This window comes from Haliotis cracherodii, unplaced genomic scaffold (assembly GCF_022045235.1).
Source record: "Haliotis cracherodii isolate W230 unplaced genomic scaffold, xgHalCrac1.p SCAF_19, whole genome shotgun sequence".
Classification (NCBI taxonomy): domain Eukaryota; kingdom Metazoa; phylum Mollusca; class Gastropoda; order Lepetellida; family Haliotidae; genus Haliotis; species Haliotis cracherodii.
The window spans coordinates 12,147,501-12,170,008 of NW_027266274.1; the positions used below are offsets into that span (position 1 = coordinate 12,147,501).

Here is a 22,508-nt window from a genome sequence, read left to right on the forward strand (position 1 = left end):
TCCACCATGTATATATCAAGCTATGTTATGATATGTGCAATACAAATTTTCCCCCGGACCCGTGAAGATCCGGGGTTGAATAGGCAACCCATTCTTGCCGTAAAATGTAACCATGCTTATCGTACGGGGCGACTAACGGAATCAATGACTTGGTTGATGCATGTCATCGTATCCCCGTGAAGATTCCGGGTTAGAATAGGTCTTCAGCAACCCATGCTTGCCGTAAAAGGCGACTATGCTTGTCGTAAAAGGCGACTAACGGGATCGGGTGGTCAGGCTCGCTGACTTGGTGGATGCATGTCATCGATTCCAAATGTGTGGAACGATGTTCATGATGTAAATCACTGGATTGTCTGGTCCAGACTCCATTATTTACAGACCGCCGTCATATAGCTGGAATATTGCTGAGTGCGGCGTAAAACAACAAACCAAGCCAAGTATCCCAAATGCGTGGATCGATGCTCATGATATTAATCACTGAAATGTCTGGTCCACACTCGATTATTTACAGACCGCCGTCATACAGCTAGTGTATAGCTGAGTGCGGCGTTAACAACAAACAAAATATTTCCACGGAAGCCAAGAAAACAATATGAGAATGGGTTTGACCATAACATGACTTGGATTTGATTTTAGGACGGAAATTTAAATTCAAATTTAAAACGGTGGAAACAATTCAAATCTATCATTGTTTCAGAGTCAACGAGTCCCAAAGAATATTCTGAGGATTGGTTGGATTATAAAATGACTAAGATTTGTTAATGACAATGTAGATAATGGAACATTTACAGTGTTGTCTTCTCTCTCTGTGGTGGCACGTGGTCCTATGCACAGCGCACAGGTCACAATTCAAGTGAAGTTTAGCGACGTCGGCTGAGAGTTTCTAGGGCTTCGTACTGCCCTACACTGAAGTACATGCAGCACATGTGGTGTTTCCTTGGGCAAGTGACTTTGCTCGTGTTGTGCCTGTGTTTACCCAGCAGTAAATGGGTACCCGGTAGGATGAGATAGTTGTTAACCCTCTAGCGCCTTACAGGCAGCTTGGGTTGTAGACTCAGAGAGCTGAGAATGATGGTTGAGTGCACATTAATCCATTGACCAGGGTAATACATGTCTAAATGCTAAGAGCATCCTTATACATGGAGCACAGCGCCATGTAAATGGACTGTTATTATTATCATTATTATTATTGTTTATTATTATTATTGACTTTTCTCTCGCATCACACTTATCACCTTACGCAGCCAATTTATGTGAAGACATTTCAAATAGCAGCCTCACCGTCCTTATTGATACCGATGCTTCTACAAATAACTTTATTTCATTCGATATTTAGCTGATGACCAACGGTGTCTTGGAGATGTGTTTGACTCTGTTCTCGGTGGGGAGGAATTACTATTTCCATGCGTATTTTTCAGTTAAAGCCCAATAACACTTTTAGAGAACTTTCTTTTTTTCATATAGGGTCTCACTGCAGAAATTCTGCCCACTAAATTCCGCCACGAAGGGAAAGAGCATTGAGTAGCCTGATGGTTATGGTAGTGGTGATTGGCTTATCGTGTCAAAGACACTGTTTCGACACCCAGCATGCCTTTTCAGTGTTTGTACTCCGACTTTGGTGTCCTTTGCCATGATGTGGCCAGGTAATTGCGAAAATATGCATAAAACCATATTTCCCACTCAATATCATTATTGGATTTTTATCCTGGAAGTTAATCTTTTATGGGAAGAAAGTCAAAAAATGGATGGATATGAATTTCCATAAACCCTTATTAAGAGTGACTGTGGGACGTCGTCAAATCAATAGCAAATCAAATAAAACTGACTTCTGAAAGAAAGAAAAGTCCAACTGACATCTAACTTTGGGTTAATGCCGAAATCGATTTCCTTAATATCGGAAAAGCTGATGCTGACTGACGAAACGAACATGAGAAAATTTAAGAATACCATCCCCGATATCAACAAATTGGTAAAAAGTGTTAAACCAAGGACAATTGATGTCATAAAAACTATATCTGAATGTATGATCAAAATAGTATGCTGATAAAACCATCATGATTTTCCGTTTATAAATAGCATGTGCAACTGTATACAAAATGATCATATGTATTAAAAGATGTTACGATCCAGTCATCATGTTGTCATGGGGAGGTGACTACATCGTTACGCCCCCAAGTGAGTTTTTATCCCGAAACGTTCTCAGGGATGAGAATTTGGAGTGAACGTTTACCTTTCCATCTGGTGACGACAAGACATCATGCGAATGACATTTCCAAACATTTGCTTGTCTGAAAAACTTGTACATGAGCCGCGGCCTCGTGGTAATTTTTAAATATGTTAATCGCTTCGTTTTGTCGCAAATAACTTTAGAGAGGACTGTTTCCATTTCTTGTAAATGGTGGTACACTAGATTTCAAAGTAATTTTGTCATGGATCTAGGTCGGCAGCTGCTACATGTAAATATAAAGCTTCAACGCCAGAGAATAACCATTCTCGATTATCCACCGCAGCAGATTCCATAGGCGTAAAAGCAAAAATAGCGGTGATGACACCAGGTGTTCGCGAAAAGGGTAGCATGTCTTGCCCTACCGGTAGCATCCGCCACTCACACAGGGTAAGGCATATAATGAGCATCTGTTTCTCGAACATGAGGTGTCATCACAGGGACGTTACAGTGATTAGTGACGATCATTCTTAAGATCTTGAGTCTGATCACCAAGTACATTTAGTCTGGATTTTCACATTTTCCTGTGATTGGTAAAACAATGAAATATCAGAGCTATTGACGATCGATATGCGTGGGCTATCTTAAGGCCAACAGATTTATTGGAGTATGGATAATTTCAGGCCATATATAGCTTATCTTAGTACGTATATAGATGCATGGCTTGAATTTGTGTAGGCCATGTTGCAACATTGTTGTCTGTGTTTCCTTATAGAAGTCTGTTATGAATAGACTCAGGTAAAGTATTGATAAATTTGTTAATGTACGGTGTGCCTTTAGAGATATATCAATGTTAGGTGATGTGAAGTGTTTGATGTCGACAAGATAGAATAAATGACTGTATTGATTAAATACATCGTAATTGTTTCTGCTTTACAAACAGGCTATAATAAGGAGCTACTGAATCCGGCAAATCAATGATCTTTCTTAGTTCGGGCAGAACAAAACACGCTATTGTTCTTTCCTTCAGGCCGAGGCCCATAACATCGAAAGGTCAATTATTTCTAACAGCGGGCCTCTGCACAATGAATGTACGGTTTGTTTGTAGCGTACTAATGACATTACGATTTAAGTGATGGTATGAATGACATCCTGGCTTTCTTCTCGATTTTGGTTGTAGGCTATGACATAAAATTATCAATGCACCAATGACTGTATAAGCCTAATTACTACCTTGACAAGGTATTGTGATTTTCCTCTGCACAACTAGCCGTGACCCATACATGATGTCACAAATGATAGAAAAAAATAATAGATGTTTATCAAACTAAAGCAGAATACATATTTGAAATATATATTATTATATGAAACATATGTATGTAAATGTCGCATTGTTGATATTGATTTGTACTTGTATTTTAATTACTTTTGATTGCAATATTTCCTTATACAGAGAACATGCATACGGAGTTTGCCCTGATGCTCGTGTAGTCCTTAGTGGCAATTCGCTCAGATGGTGGCGCTTTCTTGAGTATCAATAGACATTGATATATCCTTACTGATCATTGACTATTCATTCATACAAAAATTGGTCTTAAATTTTATCTATGCATAGATCAATGTATCTAGCATTGAATATGCTATGAGACTGGTAATGTTGCCTGTAACATGGATAATGATTTGCGACTCTTGCTCAGAAGTTGTTTGATCAAGGTTACAACATTCAAGGCATCAGTAAAGCTTTCAAAAGGTTTTGTGAAGAACATTTTCATATTTTATGCATAAGTACCAAAAATGATGTCCGATGCAATTCCCAATTTTGACTTGTACCATATGTTCCCGTGTTTGTTCAGGTGGACAATTGACTTGTTTTTGCATGTGTTTGTGACGGGTGCCAGCGGCTCACCTTTCCGCGAACACCTTGTATCATATATTCGATAGTGATTCATAAACACATGCTCATGATATAGTCGGAATAGTACAAAACGACTCTGCTTTGTGCAGATATTTCTGTTGGATATATGAAGGGTTGTGTCGCTTTATTTACTATTTCCGGACCAGTTGGCAGTTCTAGCACGTTTGTATTCCGGCGATTAAAATATCAGTTTTGTCTCAACTTAAATGATATGATGGATATCAATCAAACAGATAATGCTTACCTACTAACACACATGTCTCAGTTTTACATATGGCAGAACTTATACCAAGGTGGAATCTAAAAAGAAGCACCATCACGTTAAGCACATACTGCTGCCCCTGGCGAGACTCGTGAATCCAGATTGTTGGGATGTTGTTTGGGAAATGTTCTGGTCATGAGGTTGCTTTGTGGACGTAGTAAAATTTTCGAATTTTTCGAAGACATAAGATGATCATGAATTCTCTAAGTATAACACTGCCGTTTCTATTCACATCCAAAGTAAACAATATTTGAAATTACGCCCACTCTAGCAACCGACGTCAAATACTGCAGACACTCGTGACATTGAAGTCTTTCAGATCTAACGACAACCCCACAATGAGATCAAAGCTATATCATCCCCTCAGCAGATCAAGACGTAATCGGACTATGGACGTTTCTATGGTGTGTGCCAAGAGCATCACAATAGCCCAATCAGTGTATTTTCTCGATCAGTACATCCAACATCAGCTGGACCAATGTCAAAACGTCAACTTCGTCTTCGTACAGATTTCATCATAATTGTATTGACATGTTTATAGCCGGACCCTTGATGTATATTAGATGTCAATCGCAGAACCTTTCATTTGTCAATGTGTCGAAGACATAGTTAAGATCAGTAAGTCTCTTGCCTGAAGATGTTGATGCCCCAACGTTACGTTTCGTGACACTGATCTATTCATTGTATACATATAGAATACTAAACAAGCTCCCGTGTAATACCAATTTCATGAAACCACAACTATTCGTGAGTTTCATAAAATTGGTTTTAGACGTATTTTATTTATTACTTGCCATTTATAACGTTTTTAGAATTATACTGTTGAGTATGAATATGCGACACCTACACGATCCACGGCATAGTCCAACGAGTTTAACAGAATAATACTTCAAACACGTCAAAAGTTGGAACGTATGAATTTAATAGCAAACAACGGTCCACCTTCAGAATTCACAAAATTATCGTAGGGCTAAGACTATTGCAACTCCCATACTTTAACTTAGACTACGACTGTAGTTGCGCTACAATACGATCGCCTTGTGGAACGGGTCTTGCACCTCAAAGTTTACAATAACGTCACAATACCCGATGACGTAAATGGTGGAATTTTGTTGCAAGATCCATCGGCGAAACAATGCCATGTGACGTCAGCCTAGCAACAAGGTTGCTGAGGTCAGCGAGTGTGCATAAGCTCCTCTCAGTGATCTATGATCTCCACACGCAATGTCGTTGAATAAGCCAAGGGATGTTGAGAGCTTTCAATATTTGTTCGTGAAACGTGTCCCGAGAGTACATAAGCACGCGTTTTGGTATCACACAATGTGTAATACAGCTGTATGTTTATTAAACGGGTGATCTGTTCACGGCCAAGTAATAAGTATTTATGTAGGTGGTGACCTTTAATGTTACGAGAAGTGAAAAGACTCAAATGTCAACGTCAGAGAATAAAAAGTCTTAAGTATGTAGCAAACCATACATTGTACCATACATAAAAGAAAATTACAAATGAAAATTTTATGAAATGTCAGTGGTGACAACAGGGGTTCGCGAAAAGGGTAAGGGTGTCCTTTATCAGTGGCACTAGCCACTCACACAATTTCCTCACTCACCTAAACACTCACTCTCAAAGGAATGGCTACCAACACACAGAATATGATAATAACAATTATTTTATTAGCATTAGAAATAATCAAACAAGTCTTATCTTGTAAATGAACTTGATCTTAATCACTATTACAATATAAACTTAGGAATAACAGTTTATATAAGAAGCATTTAACACCAGTTGTCATTAATTTTCGAGGTTTCAGTGACCATGGGACAATGTCTTGGGGGCAAGAACAAATGGCATAGCCCATATGTTCAGCTACGTGCTTGGTACTTTTATCGAAGTAAATATCGAAGTAAATATATCTGTATCACTTTTTACCAAATCCGATAAAAGCAATGTCATAACTTATTCTTTTATTGGGAATGGGAAAGTGGGTAATAAGGTTTGTTTCCATAGATACTCTTAGAACATGACATAAATCAATAGTTAAAATACGAGAGTTGATTCTATGTTGCTTACGAAATGGAAACACGTACTCTGTATGGACCTAACCTTTGATGTCCAAAGACACTACATTTGATCAATACACACTATACATAATAATGTTTTGAAAATACAAGGCTTTAGATTTTAAAGAATAAGTAAAAGAACGTTGCTAGATTCTGACACTACATTCAAGTAGAAATGTAAGGTGTCCAGAATAAGACATATCGGTCGTTGATTGAGAACATTACACATCGATAAAACATTATAAAACATAATAAGAAAATATAGCTTTTCATTTCAACAGTTTCATAAACAATCCCCTACAATACCTCGAAATAACTAAAACTTATGCATTTACATGTATACTTAAACTATACTTCAAGGCAAAAGAAAACATTCACATATGGCTGACAAGCCATATGACAATTGTATTATTGTCGTGTTTCGGCCCCTGTTTTCAGCCCAGTAACGTTTCGACAATAATTTTGTGGTTAAGTCTGATTTTCAAGATATGCCTCTTTTGCTCGGCAGGTAAGGCTGATTCGTATCAGTTATGGGCCCCTTGTGAAAAAGCGATCTTCGAGTCTTGGGCGTAGCTCACTTTTGTGGAACAGAGGGGTAGTTGGAAAATGGGTAATGATGGATTGATTTCAAATTCATTTATGAGGTAAATCAGTTATGTTTCCGTGGAATCAAAGAGAACAGCGTACCGCAATCAGCAACTTTACAGGATTCATCAGTGTTCACACATTATGCCAGTGATGAAATACTGTGGGTCTCTTGATTCGCACGATGTCTAATTCAGACTGTACATTACTCGCACAAGCATGTCAGCATATATGATTCTATTAACATACTGAGTAGTATAACGATAAATTGCATTTTAATATCAATATACAACAATATCAACTGTTGTTTGAACCCATTACTTACATTGTATCACTGCGATGTCATTGAAGGAAATACCAGTCAATAGTAACAATAATAATACAGTCAGGGGTTCTTAGTGTTTAAGATACCCACTGTTGTCAAAGCTAACTATAAAAGTTAATATGTTCGCAACACATTGTCTGAACCAGCAGACTAGAACAACATTGAGCAAAGTTCAACAAACGTGGAATCTGCATACTAACACATCCCATGTATGCATGGTACAAATAACGAAGAGTCTACCTGTTCGTAAAATGAAACTGAGGGTAATCGTGTGCTCATATACGTGACCAAGGGTAGCAATAGTTAGCACGTATCTGTGCCCTAGGCTGCGGGGCATTTAACTAACCCAGTATGTATGTTGAATAACTTTGTATTCCAGAGAAAAAAGCAACACAGATACCCTCTACTGAAAACATCTCTTTTCTCATATAATACGATTTGGCGTGACTGCAACAATACTTATATCAGCGAAAGTAGTTTGTATGTACAGTCGTATCATCGAATAGTAACACTTGCTTTTATATTCATGAACTATCCACTACAAGTAATAAGGCCCCAAAGATAAAATAGACATTCGCCGTGATCGCTGCCTCCTTTTCTAGCAAACAATAATTGGGTGTGCAGTGGTTGTTGGCATCGTGTGTTAGTGTTAATGTTGGAGATGGATGTGCTGTCATGCTGGTGAGGTTGTTGGGGGTTTTCGTATAAGGCACACATTACAGTACTCAACAAGAGGGTTTTCTATCTGGCTTCAACTTGACTCAGTTGCGCCGGAATTCTTTATGTCATATGTCATACACTGTGGGGAGGAATATGTTATTATTTGAAAAAAAAGATTGTGTCTGTCAGTTCTTCACTTTCGTCAAACTTCCCCATGTCCCTATCCGAACCCTTCAACATAGTATTACCAGTTATATCCGTACTAGACGGCTTTGATGTTTTGGCAAAATAGGATGTCCTCTACGTTTGTGCATCTTTAACTATTTCGAGCTTGTTCGGCATTTGCTACCTCATGTCGTTACAAATTAAGCTTTTGTTTCTAGCGTGTTATCGCGATACAATTTTCCATTAAAGATGTCTGTTAAACTCAATCGGCCTGGCTCCTGTTAAGTGAGAAGTGTCTATTGTAGGTTTCCAGTTTGTGACAGAGTGTGGCAGAAATATCCAGTCCCACTGTTTCACCTTGTACACATAACGTAATTCCCAATGTGACGTCTTTCTGATGATGGATCAACGTGGTCCCTTCGTGTTTCTTCTTTCACTATCTTATCCCTTGGTCACATTTGAATGTTAACGTGAGATTTTGTTCAGTTTTAAGGTATGGACATTTTTAAAAATCTTAGTGTTTCATAATTCATTGTTTGTACACACGGCGTAGTAAGGCCTAAGCTTGATAGAAAAGATTAGAATCTGCACTGGAATTCTTTTTTACCATGGGTTTTACTTATGTGTGAGGATGTCCTCGCATTGGAGTAGCGGGATGAATGTCGTCTACACATATATTTCATGCATATGTATAAATAAACATGCATTAATAACGCCATAGTTGAGAGAAGAGCACTGCAAAAACAACTTTGGTTTCCAAGATAATATCACAATGAAGAAAAGATATTCCACATGACCTTTAAAAGTATGGTCAATATTATTTCACAGTAAGCGATACATGCGGATGAACATACATGTACCCCTGGAATCACATACACGTGGTCTTGATATGAGCAACGTCACACGACCTCTGTTCACCGCCGTCAGAACTATGACGTTCGCCTAAAAAGGTATCTTTAGATGCAAACCTTACTCTCAGTTTGAATCCATTCTTATTTTCCTCCGTGATGATAACACCTTTGACTCTTTCATGTGAACTACTACTGGATGTGGAAGCAGGGTCTCTATGTCGAAAGGAGAATGCAGAGTGTCGTTTAGCATTCGTGGCTTGATAATCCTCTGTCACCGACATGCACTCTGTCAGGCCGTTGCTCTTCAGACTTGTTTTCCGAATAAGCTTATCAGGACAGAAAACTTCCATTAATCCTCTTTTGAGCTTGATATTAAATATTCCATATAACAGTGGATTTATAGCACTCTGTAACAATGCTATTGTTTCAGCAAACGCCATAACAGATTTGGGAATCGTGTACTTGTATTCACTGTACACACGTATTAAGGTCGTAACAAAGTAAGGAGTGTAGCACGCAATGAAACTCGCAATGATGCTAAAAGTCATCTTAATGGTCTTTATCTTAGCTCGAGGAATGGCTTTATTGTCCACCATCGAGCGCCGTAGGGTAAGGTTGCTTTCTTTCGATGCTGCAATGTCTCTTCCCTGTCTCCAAACGACAAGAACTACGTTGATATAACAGTAAGAGATAAATATAGCCGGAACAACAAGAATATAGGACGTCATGAAGGAAAAGTATAGCTTCCTCTGCCACCAGGCTGTGTAGCCTGCACTGGAACACTTTAATTTATGTGTTTTCTTATCCTCGTTCTGGAGGAAGATAAACATTTGTGGAATAGCCAACACAAACGCTAAAATCCACGAAGCCACAATCATCTTCTTAGCACGTGACGTGGTAGCACGGTACACAAGTGGTTGACAAATTGCCATGTATCTGTCAAAGCTCATTGCCGTTAGTATAAATGTCGTGCTAGCCAATGTCACGATCTGTATGTAGGTGAGAATCTTACACGCAGCTGGCCCAAGTACCCATTGTCCAAACGCCACAAATAGAATCTCAGTTGTCATGGTACAGAAGCACACTGTTAAATCCCCAATAGCTAGATTCACGATGAAAATATTCACTCGACTGTAGCGTTTTCTGTAACGGCTGCAATTCAGCACAATTATTATAATAGTATTTCCAACAAAGGTCAACAGCATTATAAAAAGAAGGGAGACAACTCTTTGAATAACATCCGGTGTCCATATTGGTTCCTCCATTGCTGCTCTCTGTCCAGCGTCTTTGCCCGTGATGTCGCTGCAGTTGGCGTCTTCGTTGCACATGTCCTCGTCACTCTGTGCAAGGAAGGCCATAGATGAGTATAGGCTGGTGTTGTATCCCATGGTGTCCGTCATTTTTCTGAAAATAGAGATATAAAGGTCAATGTTATGATAATGTTAACCTTTTTCTGTAAAGAGTTGCAATGATATTTCAAGTCTATTTTGTTGTAAATTGCTTGGTGTATACAGTTGAAGAATCTGGTTCCCCACAAAGGACATACACTGAAACCTTGTTAACCCGGACCCCGGGTTAATTCAAGGACGCACGCTTATACATAAAGGGATGCTACCCCAAAACATAATCCCTTTGTCCACACTTTTACATGGACTGGTATAACACGCGATATAATTATTATATAAGGCACAACGGGTTTCAAATGCTACGTGTTTACAATACGTGTCAGAAGAGAAGACTAAAATCAGACAATGGCGACGTGAACATTATGAATACCTGGCTACCATATGTATAAGTCACGCTATCCACCACTGGTATGTCTGGTATGATTTTCAACGATGCATTCATATAATCTTTTATCACTATTTCTCTTTTGACATCTAATTGGATCTTTCGCGAGATAAGCAAGACTGATTATTCACTGGCTCTGACGTTTTACATTATCCAAGCTCGGGTACGGGTTGCTAGGCGACTTCACTCACTCGCTCACTCACTCACTCCAGGCCTTATTGTAGTCCAAGCTAGCGTACATACACGTGTACCCTGTATACTCTTCACCGATAACTCAAGGTAAGTAACTAAATGTAATTTTAGAATCCAAAATTACTGGCAAAGTTTACTTGTTTGTTGAAAGGTGTTGAAATATCCAATAGATGTCACTGACCATACAAATGCAAGCGGAGTCATTTTGCATGTCTTGAGTTCCATCGCCCTATGATTTTTCTAGTAACGCTATGGCATTCTGCTATATAAGTAGCATTGAACAGACATGGCGGATAGGCACCCGAAATCTGTAGGTGTACCTTAATATCATAGTTAGTAAGTATTTGAACCGATGATATGGATTGTCGTCGTTTGTAGTGTTATGGTAATATGGTTAGTTTAGAACTCAAGTGAAGCCAATTTACTTTTCTTGTATTCACCTTGATATTATAATATTGAGCCAACGAACAGTGTGTATTCATTAAACGTCAAAAAATGTTTCAATGTATTTCCTGCTACGTACATGAATAACAAACAAAAATGTTAAATGAAACAGGATACTTTTCATTTCATTCTGACATTTTTATTTCTTAAGAATATTTCGACTAAAAAATCTAGCTTTCATACATAGCACATTACCTTCCACTTTACTGTTTTCGTTTTGATCAAAAAAAGATGTTTTAGAATTATTCTGAAGCTTTTTAAAGTCTGTTTTACATTAACGTAAACTTTGTTATATTTCCTGATCTTTATGATATAGTTTGTAAAGAAAGTTTCTCACAGAGGCGTAACGTAAAGTACATTAAATGTCCGGGCATAACTTTTGTGAAACTCAAGAGCAAGGGTATGGTATATAATGATGGCATATCTGGATTTCGGATGAACGATCATAGGATTCTGGTGCATCAAGGGGCGCAACTCTACACGGCGAATTCTTTTGTTTAAGTTTATGGAACGGTTTTGTCACTTTTTTTTGGAAGACTGTTCCACATCTCGGCCGACAATAAAGTACGGGCACTAGACATCAACAGTGCATGCAAGAAGTTATGAAATGTTAAGTAGGTAGAGACACGCTGATAAACTGACGCACTACGTGTTCAGACGCACGCGAGGGCACAGGTGGCCCAGTCGTTGGGCACGCCCGGATCCTATGATTGTGGGTTCGAATCCCGCTTTAAGATTGACATTTCATGCCTTTCGTCATTTTCTTCAATAAAATGTCAAAGATTAACACAGAATAACATAACCTGAAACTCGGAACTAAAGTGACTGATTATACTTCTTGAATGAATGTTGTAAGTCCATCGACAGAGGTTAGGGATAAACACCATTCATTCACTCGGGAATAGGGGGCACGGGTGGCCCAGCTGTGCAGAGTTGCGTCCCTTGGACACGCCAGAAACCTATGATTGTGGGTTCGAATCCTGCTTCGCCCCGATTATGTTTCTAGGTTTATCAGCACCATACCCGTGTTCGTGTGTTTCACCAAAGTGGTTAAACGTCAGAGACCCGCATAATTTCAGGCTTTCCTCCCACATTAAGCTGACAAGCCGTGATATAACGTGAATACTGTTAAAAGCGTCACACCAAACCCACCCACCCCGAGTACATGTATGTTCTCATGTACTGTCACGCATAGATTGACACTGATTATAAATGGCCTTAGCTCTATGTAACTAACGTGTCTTGAGTTAGTGAGTGAGTGAATGTGTGAGTGTGTGAGTGTGTGAGTGAGTGAGTGAGTGGGGTTTAACGCCGTTTTTAACAGTATTCCGGTTATATCACGACGTGTCTGCTTAATGTGGGAGGAAAGGCCGAAGTGATGCAGGTCTCAGACGTTTACCACTTCGGTGAAACCCACTAGCACGGTTATGGTGCTGACAAACCTAGAAACATAATCGGGGCGAACCGGGATTCGAACCCAAAATCTGGCGTGGCCAAGGGACGCAACTCTGCACAGCGAATTGCGGCGCCTTAGACGACGGGGCCACCCGTGCCCCCTAACGTGTCTTGAAGATTAGAGTGAGTGAGTATGGTTTTACGCCGCTTTTAGCAATATTCAAGCAATATCACGGCGGGGACATCAGAAATGGGCTTCACCTATCGTACATATGTCGGGAATCGAACCCGGGTCTTCGGCGTGACGAGCGAGCGCTTTAACCACTAGACTACCCGACCGCCCCCTTTGAAGGTTAGAACATCCTAACTGAATTCATATTTACTGAAGGGTGATGCAGTAGTTAGATGTATATACTTATCATAACACAAACACACATGTAGAACCACTCATGTATACAGAAACACGGACTTACATTAAATGAGTGTTTGCGTTAGTATAGATAACAATTAGGAGCAAGAGACTAAACAGAGTTAGTTCATGTTGAGCACACGCCATCGTCATCACGGGACTGTTATCGAACTGAGATCTAAGTCACGAAACATGTATTATTGATGTTGTCTAACAGTGGCGGTCAGTCGATAGACGCACTTGTTAACAAGCAACAATTGCCATTAGTGACAAGCTGTACCTAAAGAAGTGAACGCAGCCATGACTCCGACAGAAAGATGCTGATTTGTTGATGGATGTCAATGAATGCACGAGTTGTAACTTAGGTCAGTGTGTATCTATTTAGAGTATCAATTATTATGTTGCAGGAAGAGAGCTGGCCTGTAAATACGCTTTCTCTTTCAAAATAACGAGGTTCTCAGAATAGATCCTTATTACGCAACGCGGCTACTTCTAATTCCGAAGTGACCCGGTTCCAAGGTCTTCTACAAAACAGTTTTGAATTATGATGATGTGGTTGTTTCAAAAATACACCAGCTGCTTGAGGCCATTATTCAAGTACATGAAACCTGACTAATTCGTGGGCTCTGCCAAGTGCAATACATGTATAAGGTCAACTCAACCCCCCCCCCCCCCCCCCCCCCCCCCATGTGGATATCGGATTGTTCTTTATAACTTGTAAATGGATATTTTGATATTGTGTACAATTTAGATTTTTATTTTATCTTTCATATTCAGAAATAGAATATGATTGGATTTGTTATCAAGATTATTCTGCAGTCACTGCTTTGTCACAATCAATATTTATCACAAACCAGCACAAGAATTCGATATATGACGTACCGACCGCCAAAGGCACTCAGCGTTAATGTGCTAGCTTATCTACTGTTGCATGATAAAATCATGTCACACATGATTAGATTAATTAGTATCGTCACAATAAATCGGCGCGAACCTGTTAGCAAGTGCAAGCCATCGATTTCAAGTTTATTTGAACCGTTATCGTATTAATTAGTATTCAGTGCACCTTCTCAAACAACAGACCAGGGTCTGGATGACGTCATTCACACATTGCATCTATACACGTTCATATTTCTTTTGGCGCCACCTTAAAGAGTTCTTAAAGTGAATTCACAGCATGTGAGCTTAATATGGAGGGAAAGCTCGAAGCAGTGAAATCCACGAACACGTGATGACAAAAAGAAAATCATTAACGTGGTATCAGGGATTCGAGAACCTGATAAGTGGAACCTGACATAGCTAGGGGACGCAACTCAGACCATCCTAGCCCATTTCATCTTGTAGAAATGAAGTCAGGAGGTGGGTGAGATATAAGAGCGATATCACTGGAAATGATAATTAATATAGCATTTGATATGCACCGATTGAATAAATAATTATTGTATGAGTATAATAATACTTTTAACTATTACCATAAAGGTAGAATGATCTGATGTAATAACATTCCGATATTCCGACATGTGCATTTTACGGATTCTCAAAGCTGATTGGTCAGTTGAGGTTATATGACGCAGTGTTGTATTCTTGACAGAAATACGATATAATGTCACAAATTGATTACATTACGTCATCTGAACAAAGTTGCGACGTGACGCTGCTCTGTAAGATTGACATTTCATGCCTTTCGTCATTTTCTTCAATAAAATGTCAAAGATTAACACAGAATAACATAACCTGAAACTCGGAACTAAAGTGACTGATTATACTTCTTGAATGAATGTTGTAAGTCCATCGACAGAGGTTAGGGATAAACACCATTCATTCACTCGGGAATAGGGGGCACGGGTGGCCCAGCTGTGCAGAGTTGCGTCCCTTGGACACGCCAGAAACCTATGATTGTGGGTTCGAATCCCGCTTCGCCCCGATTATGTTTCTAGGTTTGTCAGCACCATACCCGTGTTCGTGGGTTTCACCGAAGTGGTAAACGTCTGAGACCTGCATCACTTCGGGCTTTCCTCCCATATTAAGCTGACACGCCGCGATATAACTGTAATAATGTTAAAAGCGGCGTTAAACCCAACTCACTCACTCAGTCACTCGGGAATATATTCCGTAATTTCTAGTAGTGTATAAAGGATATATTGGATTGTTGTGGTTTAAGCTATGGTTGACTCAAAGTGTTGGTAACAGACAACTGTTGCTGTCCACTGTAGAAAGTAGGCTTTAAGACCAGATTAAACAGGGATGGCACAACGACCAAACTATGTCCTCAAGAAGACAATTTTACTCTTGCACCAAACCAGAATTTGGCCTTAAACCCTATATTTATAAAAATAATATAAACTTGTTAGCATTGACTAAGTTTGGAACCAGTAATCACTACCTGTTGAAAAGGGACGATTGTTAGATTTACTCTAGGTTGAAAGGATCTGTTCACGTTGTAATACCTCTGTCGGTGACGAGTTGCACTACTTGTTTGAGTGTACGCATTTAGAAAATGATCGTCAGCGTTATCTTAAAAAGTACTATTATGCCAAGCCCAATCATCATAAACTTCAACAATTATTTACTACTCCTAAAGTCTCAGTGCTAAGACACCTCAGCAAATTTGTCTCCTGTGTACTTAAAAACATTTAGTGTATATTCTCATACTTATAATCATGCGAATATCCTCTGTTATAAAGTGACTTTCTTGCATAATGTCAATTAATGTACCACTGTGAGTGGTTAGTTATGGAATAAACTAAGTCTATGTCTATATGTCTAAGTTGGTTCTTTTCTGAGCATAGCATGTCGTGTTAGGGAAGCCCATTGAGACACTGAGACCATAGCGACTCAGAGGTGTTTCCAACTTTGGTAATGTGCATTGACAAGGTTCCTGCACATATAATAAGTATAATAATATAATAATCGGGGAGAATTACATTCGAACCCACGGCCTAGCACAATGCCCTACTTACGCTGCACAAGGACAGGTTCGGGTCGTCATTACTGGGCGAAATTCCTCCCGGTATGAAAACAGTATATCGTGACGACACCGTACGAAATGGAGGATGGAGAGATCTAACGTGTGGCTGCCAACAGGCAATCAACTTGGTGATAAACTGATAACACGTCTCTCATTGTGGTTATCGTTGCGAGAACTATCGCAGAATGTCATACACTTCTTATTTATATATTTTTTCATATTTATTCAATTTGCCATCGTATTTTCCATTTCAATGTCATACATAGAGTGTGTATGGATTTATTGTGACATTATTGGGATGTTTGACATCTTATGTCATGATACGTTTGTATTGTTCGCCACATGTATTCGGGAAAACATTCCGTAAATATAACTACTATATTCAACGTAACAGTGAACACAGCCCGTTAAATAACTCTGACCTTTGTGTAGTATAACATTGGCAGCGCAACTAGGACATGGTATACAGGGCTATTCGAACACAACCAGCGGATCCTGGTAGATAGGGGATACAAATCTGTCTGTCGACACAAATGTGCATTTCATTTTGATCATACCCTCTATGTAGCATGTGGCCAGATAGTGGACTACCAAATAGTGACGGAAAAAGTGATTTTTTTTAGACACTTCACTTTAACTAAGACTTCTACTGTGCCAATTCAGGTGTTTTGCATTTTATTTAAAGAGAAGCGTTCCTGAAGATGGTTGCTGAGATGCATGACTTGCGAACTAATTCAGCTGCTCGAAGATTGTGATGTTTACTACCATATTCGGCACTACTGATAACGTAGCGATCATACTGTTACATAAAGGTTTTGTTTGTTTGTTTGTTGTTTAACGCCGCACTCAGCAACGGCTACTACTTCTTCTTCTACTTCTACTGCTACAATCACTACTGCCACTTTTACCACCACCGCAAGAAGCGCAACCATCACAGCGACTGTTACTACTACTACTACTACTACTACTACTACTACTGCTGCTGCTGCTACTGCTGCTGCTGCTGCTACTACTAATACTACCACTACTACCTACAACCACTACAATAAGCGCCAACACCTCCACCACCAACACCTCCACCACCAACTACTACAACCAAAAACACCACCAACACTCCTACTACCACCACTACTCCTGCCGCCTCAACAACTACTACTACTTCTACCGCCACAACAACTACTCCTAATTACAGGATCTATTAGAATCCTGTTTGCTACAACCATTATAGAAACTGATCTGATAATAAAAACAAAATGTCTAATGGTGTACATTAGAACTACGCCCTGTAGGCATACCGATGTAACCTGTGCTTAGTAATAGCACTGCACGTGAGAAGTAATTAGGAATTAGGAAGTAATTAGCATCTCAGAGAAGGCCGCAAAACCGTAATCCAGTATGCTGATGATGTAGCCCGCCTTATTTGATTTTGTTTGTTTGTTGTTCAACGCCGCACTCGGCAATATTCCAGCTATATGACGGCGGTCTGTAAATAATCGCGTCTGGTCCCGACAATCCAGTGATTGACATCACGTAATTATTACATAATCAATAAGCATCGATCCACGCAACTGAGATACGATGTCATGCATCAACCAAGTCAGCGGGCCTGACCACCCGATCCCGTTAGTCGCCTCATACGACAAGCATAGTCGCCTTTTACGGCGGGCATGGGTTGCTGAAGACCTATCCTACCCCGGATCTTCACGGGCTACATAAAGGTATATAAATGAGATTCGGGTGCTAAAGTACCAGTATAAGAGTAATAAACCGATTTGGGAGTCCAGGAATGAACTTTCTAAACGTTTGACTTTTTACCCTAGGAATTAAACCCGTCTAAAGCACTGATAGTGAACACAAAGGATTAGGGCCCAGTTCCACAAAAAGATCTCAGCGCTAAGATGACAGGGATTCCTAGACTTAACAAGGGCTCATGATAAAGATAGCGTTGGAGAACTGGATCCAGACCACCTGGCACCACCACTGCGTCTTCACTAGCCTCTGTCTAAAACTTTAGAACCTTTTGGTTCAAGGGGTAAAGTATATCGTCGTCATGCTTTCCACATATATTAACTGACTCTGTCTTGTCATATAAATGGGTGGACATGATAATTATTAACAAAAACGGAAAACATAAAGTATTTCAAATGACCAGAACTATATTTTAGGAATGATTGTCATTGTTCGTTGCTTTTAAAAACCTTGTCAATGTAGATTTTGGTCACAGGAAAATATAAATAGAAAACATTAAGAGACTGTCAGACTGCCATCGAACCATGTTGGTCTCTTTTAAAACAGGCCTCCTCGGAACAGTCAGTGAGTGAGTGAGTGAGTGAGTGAGTGAGTGAGTGAGTGAGTTGAATGTAACGCCGGTTTTAACATTATTCCAGTTATATCATGGCGTGTCAACTTAATGTGGGAGGAAAGCCCGAAGTGATGCAGGTCTCAGACGTTTACCACTTCGGTGAAACCCACGAGCACGAGTATGGTGCTGACAAACCTAGGAACATAATCGTTAGAACCGGAATTTTAAACCACAATCATAAGTTTCTGGCATGCCCGAGGGACGCAACTTTGCACAGCGAATGGCGGCGCCTTAGACGACTGGACCATCCGTGGCCCGTCATCGGAACAGAAACAATAACAAACATACAAATCACGTAAAGCTAATTGAATTGCATACAAATGATGATGAACTCTAAATCGTGAAACATCAAGTCAGTCATATCCCAAATGTTAAAGTCAATTTTGAAATGTCGATTTTGAAATATAACGATTTCGTGATGGAAACAGCATCATGCTTCAATGAAGTAAGTATACCAAGGAAGTGTTTCAGGTATCATTGATTTAAAATTAAACGAAGCATTACATACGTTATTTACCTGTTCCTCCCTGGTGATTTGTCGTCTTCATCTCAGAATTCACATTGGAAATAATATGAACTCCATCTGTATTTATTTAAAATGAAGCTCCTATTGTATCCGTAAACCGTCCAGGTGAACATTAATCATTCATACGTCCATATCAAATTCCTTATTGCCAGACGTACAAACATATCCACCATATACTTCTGTCGTCAATCCTGAGATCATATCATGGACTAAAAGTCAACATAATCACCAACACCAACTTCTCATCCTGTACTCAGAAGTTGGTTGACGACAACGACAGGTCCATCTTGCTGTAATCACGTTCTCAATAGAAGTGTCGTCGACATGCACCGCCGTGCCGTGATGAAGATCAATAGCTAAGAAAGCGAGACTACGCAGAACCGGAATACACCAAGCCTGCTATTGATTTGCAGGTGATTGAATATCTATTGCTTTACTAGATTGATATCACGGAAATATGTCTGGGGGTTGATTCAAAAGCGTAGCCTGTACCTTCCGTTAAGGAATTGACAAATACCTTTAAAGAATATCAGTTCAGCCAAGCATGGTGTAGGGAAGGGTAGGCATGTAGCATTGGTTAATATGTTCGAGTCACGCCAATATTCAGTATTTTCTGTTTTATAATATTTATGTCTGTGTGATAAATGTCAATTCTGTTTACGTGATTAAACATACAAAATATCAGATATCAATATCCATTTGACGCCGCCTGGTAGTATCCGATCATTATACAGATTGGCATACATTTTATGAACAGAAAGTACCTATTTATGACGATGGATTAATGCTCGATTTTAAATATGACATTTGGTCTTTCAATTAGTTAAGTGTAGGTTATGGAGGGAATAATACCACAACGACATTTTGATTTTTTCTTTGTTGAAGAGTACTTCGTTTTCTTGATCATGAAAGTGTTCGTGTGGATAACGGACTAAACAGTAATATTAACCGAGGGTGTTGTATGTGATGCTGTCAAACAACGATCTCAAATGAAATCGTTTATCGCGAACAGCACTATTTGATTACGATATAGTCGGAATCGACTCTGCTTTTAATTGTAGTAGAGATTGTTGATTGTCTAAATGGAGACACGTTGATCGCATGTTCAGAATACCATTTATACCCATGGGTACCCTACAAGTTTGATGTAGGAATGAACAATCCTTTCAGACACTGGTTAGAAAGATGTCCATATGTGTGAAAATTTATTTTAAATACTTATAGCATCAGACGTTTATATTGTTTTGGAATACCCAAGCTGGTTTCGCCAAGATAGTGCAAACACATGGGAGCAAATAAAATAATAAAATGAAATTTATTGCTCAAATTTAGTTTGAAAACTCATCCATGTTCACTCAGTTTGATGATACGGTTGACGGTGGCGTTTTTCTGATTGCATTCGAAGCGCAAGACAATCCTGCTTTAAAGTTTCTTCAAAGTTTCGAAGCATAAAGCCATTGATGTTACTTTAAATACCAGCCCACTTGATCTCACGTTCAATGATATTTAGATCTCATTCATTTGGATCAATAACTTCATTGGTGGATTAAAATCAGAACCTTTCAATCACTTGCTAATACTTGTTGAATGGTTAATGTAGAAATGGTCAATGTTCACTTGGTTGAACATTGATATGTGATTAACCAATGCAAAAACGATGCCGCCATGCATAACGCCTATATTTTTGACTTGATTAAAGCTCTGTCAACATTACTTTTATCCTTTAAACAAGCATCTAATCATCACAACAGTAAACAACCTTTATTACGAAAACGCTTATAACAAACTAATTGATATAACGAACCTATTTTTTAGTCCCGACCATGTGTTGTATAAATGTATATATGCTTATAAGGAAGTAGTGTTATTACGAACGAACATTATCCCTCAGTCTTGTAAGAAGAAAATCGTTGGATGATGATACGGAGAAACATGGGCTAGTGTATGACGCTCGCACACACACACACACACACACACACACACACACACACACACACACACACACACACACACACACACTCACTCTCACTCTCACTCTCACTCTCACTCTCACTCTCACATCCACACACACAGAGGTTATCAAACTAGCGAAACACATTTGCAAACACATGGAACCCCACGGGATTGGACGCACACATTGAAGTCTAGTGTGAACGTGTCTTCATCAAGCATAAGGACATCATTATTCTCGTTCAGATGCAGATAGTTTTCAGAGTGTTCACGGTCGTGGGTACTTGTTGCAGACTTTGGACAGTTTCGCATCGATATCTCTCCCGACCAGGCAGCTACTCGACTTGGAGAAATACATCATGAGCACACGCCATGCGGGGATCACAGCCCCATTCGTTTAATTGACATACCGGTTGCTTGTTGTCAAGCGCAAGATATTCTACAATAAGAATGCGTGTGGTTGAGTCATAAGCTCCTTCCTACTCATTTAGTGTCAAATAAGAGCTGTATCCACGTTTATATTTTCTCATCTTCGACCATGCCACTCATCCTCGTTACCGGCCACAGGCCCGTTTTTTTTTCTTATCATCGATATATGTTGCATATTGGAATATATAAGCATAATATAAAACATAATTATCTGTTCTTCTAAACATCTGATGTCGTGAAGCTATACAGACACGTCTTTTTTGTAATCTCGGAAGCGTGAAGTGTTTTGATGATATTTCACATAGCCTTGAAAATTAATACCGTCCTGTGCTGTGTGTAAGAAATGTCATCATGGTAAATACTCATCATAGTTCTATGGAGATATAAAGTTTCCGTGAACCACTGACATTAAGCATCCAATTTATTATAGAGTACTAAGAGTGAGTGAGTGAGTTGGATTTAACGGCGCTTTGAACAGTATTCCAGTTATATCCTAGTGTGTGAGCTAGACGTGGGAGGAAAGCCCGAAGTAATGCAGGTCTCGGACGTTTACCACTTTGTTAAAACGGGTATGGTGATAACATATTTAGAAACATCATCGGAGCGAATGGGGATTCGAACTCGTGCCCAAGAGACGCAACTCGTCACAGTGAAATGCAGCCACAGATTCCCTGTAGAATACAAAGACCACTTAATGGTCATCCTATTGATATCGATCTGTGGAGGACCTCCATTGACAGGTTACTCTTGCCACTAAAAAGGACGTCGCATTGATAACATTCTGTGTTATCACTTCTACATACATGCTGTACTTCTGACCTTCATGCTTACGTGAATACTACTGCGACTGTGAAGAAAAACAAGCACATAAACAACACATACTCTTTGTCTCGTGGGCGACTTAGATATGCAAGTTATGTTCATCGCTTGTCAACTACCATTTGGACAACAGCGATAGCATGCGGACTGGTCATTAAAGGCCAAGAGTTGTAGACACAATTACTTGATCATCTGAATTACTCTGCCCATTGCGATAACAGGTCGAAACAAAACG

The 22,508-nt window shown here is 39.5% G+C and overlaps 1 protein-coding gene across 2 annotated transcripts in view; it reads right to left on the reverse strand.

The window, feature by feature from the left end:
• Positions 1-6,145: 6,145 nt before the first annotated feature.
• Positions 6,146-22,508, reverse strand: part of LOC139466763 (gonadotropin-releasing hormone II receptor-like) — a 46,835-nt gene continuing 30,472 nt past the window's right edge. The window contains exons 1-2 of one of the 2 annotated variants that reach the window (XM_071248429.1): positions 19,067-19,180; positions 6,146-10,392 (exon numbers count right to left, since the gene is read on the reverse strand). In XM_071248429.1, coding sequence (XP_071104530.1) covers positions 9,006-10,388 — 1,383 coding nt within the window. In that variant the 5' untranslated portion in view covers positions 10,389-10,392; positions 19,067-19,180 and the 3' untranslated portion in view covers positions 6,146-9,005. Of the gene's footprint in view, positions 10,393-19,066; positions 19,181-22,508 lie in introns of those variants that run through there. The other variant, XM_071248428.1, reaches the window with a different exon arrangement.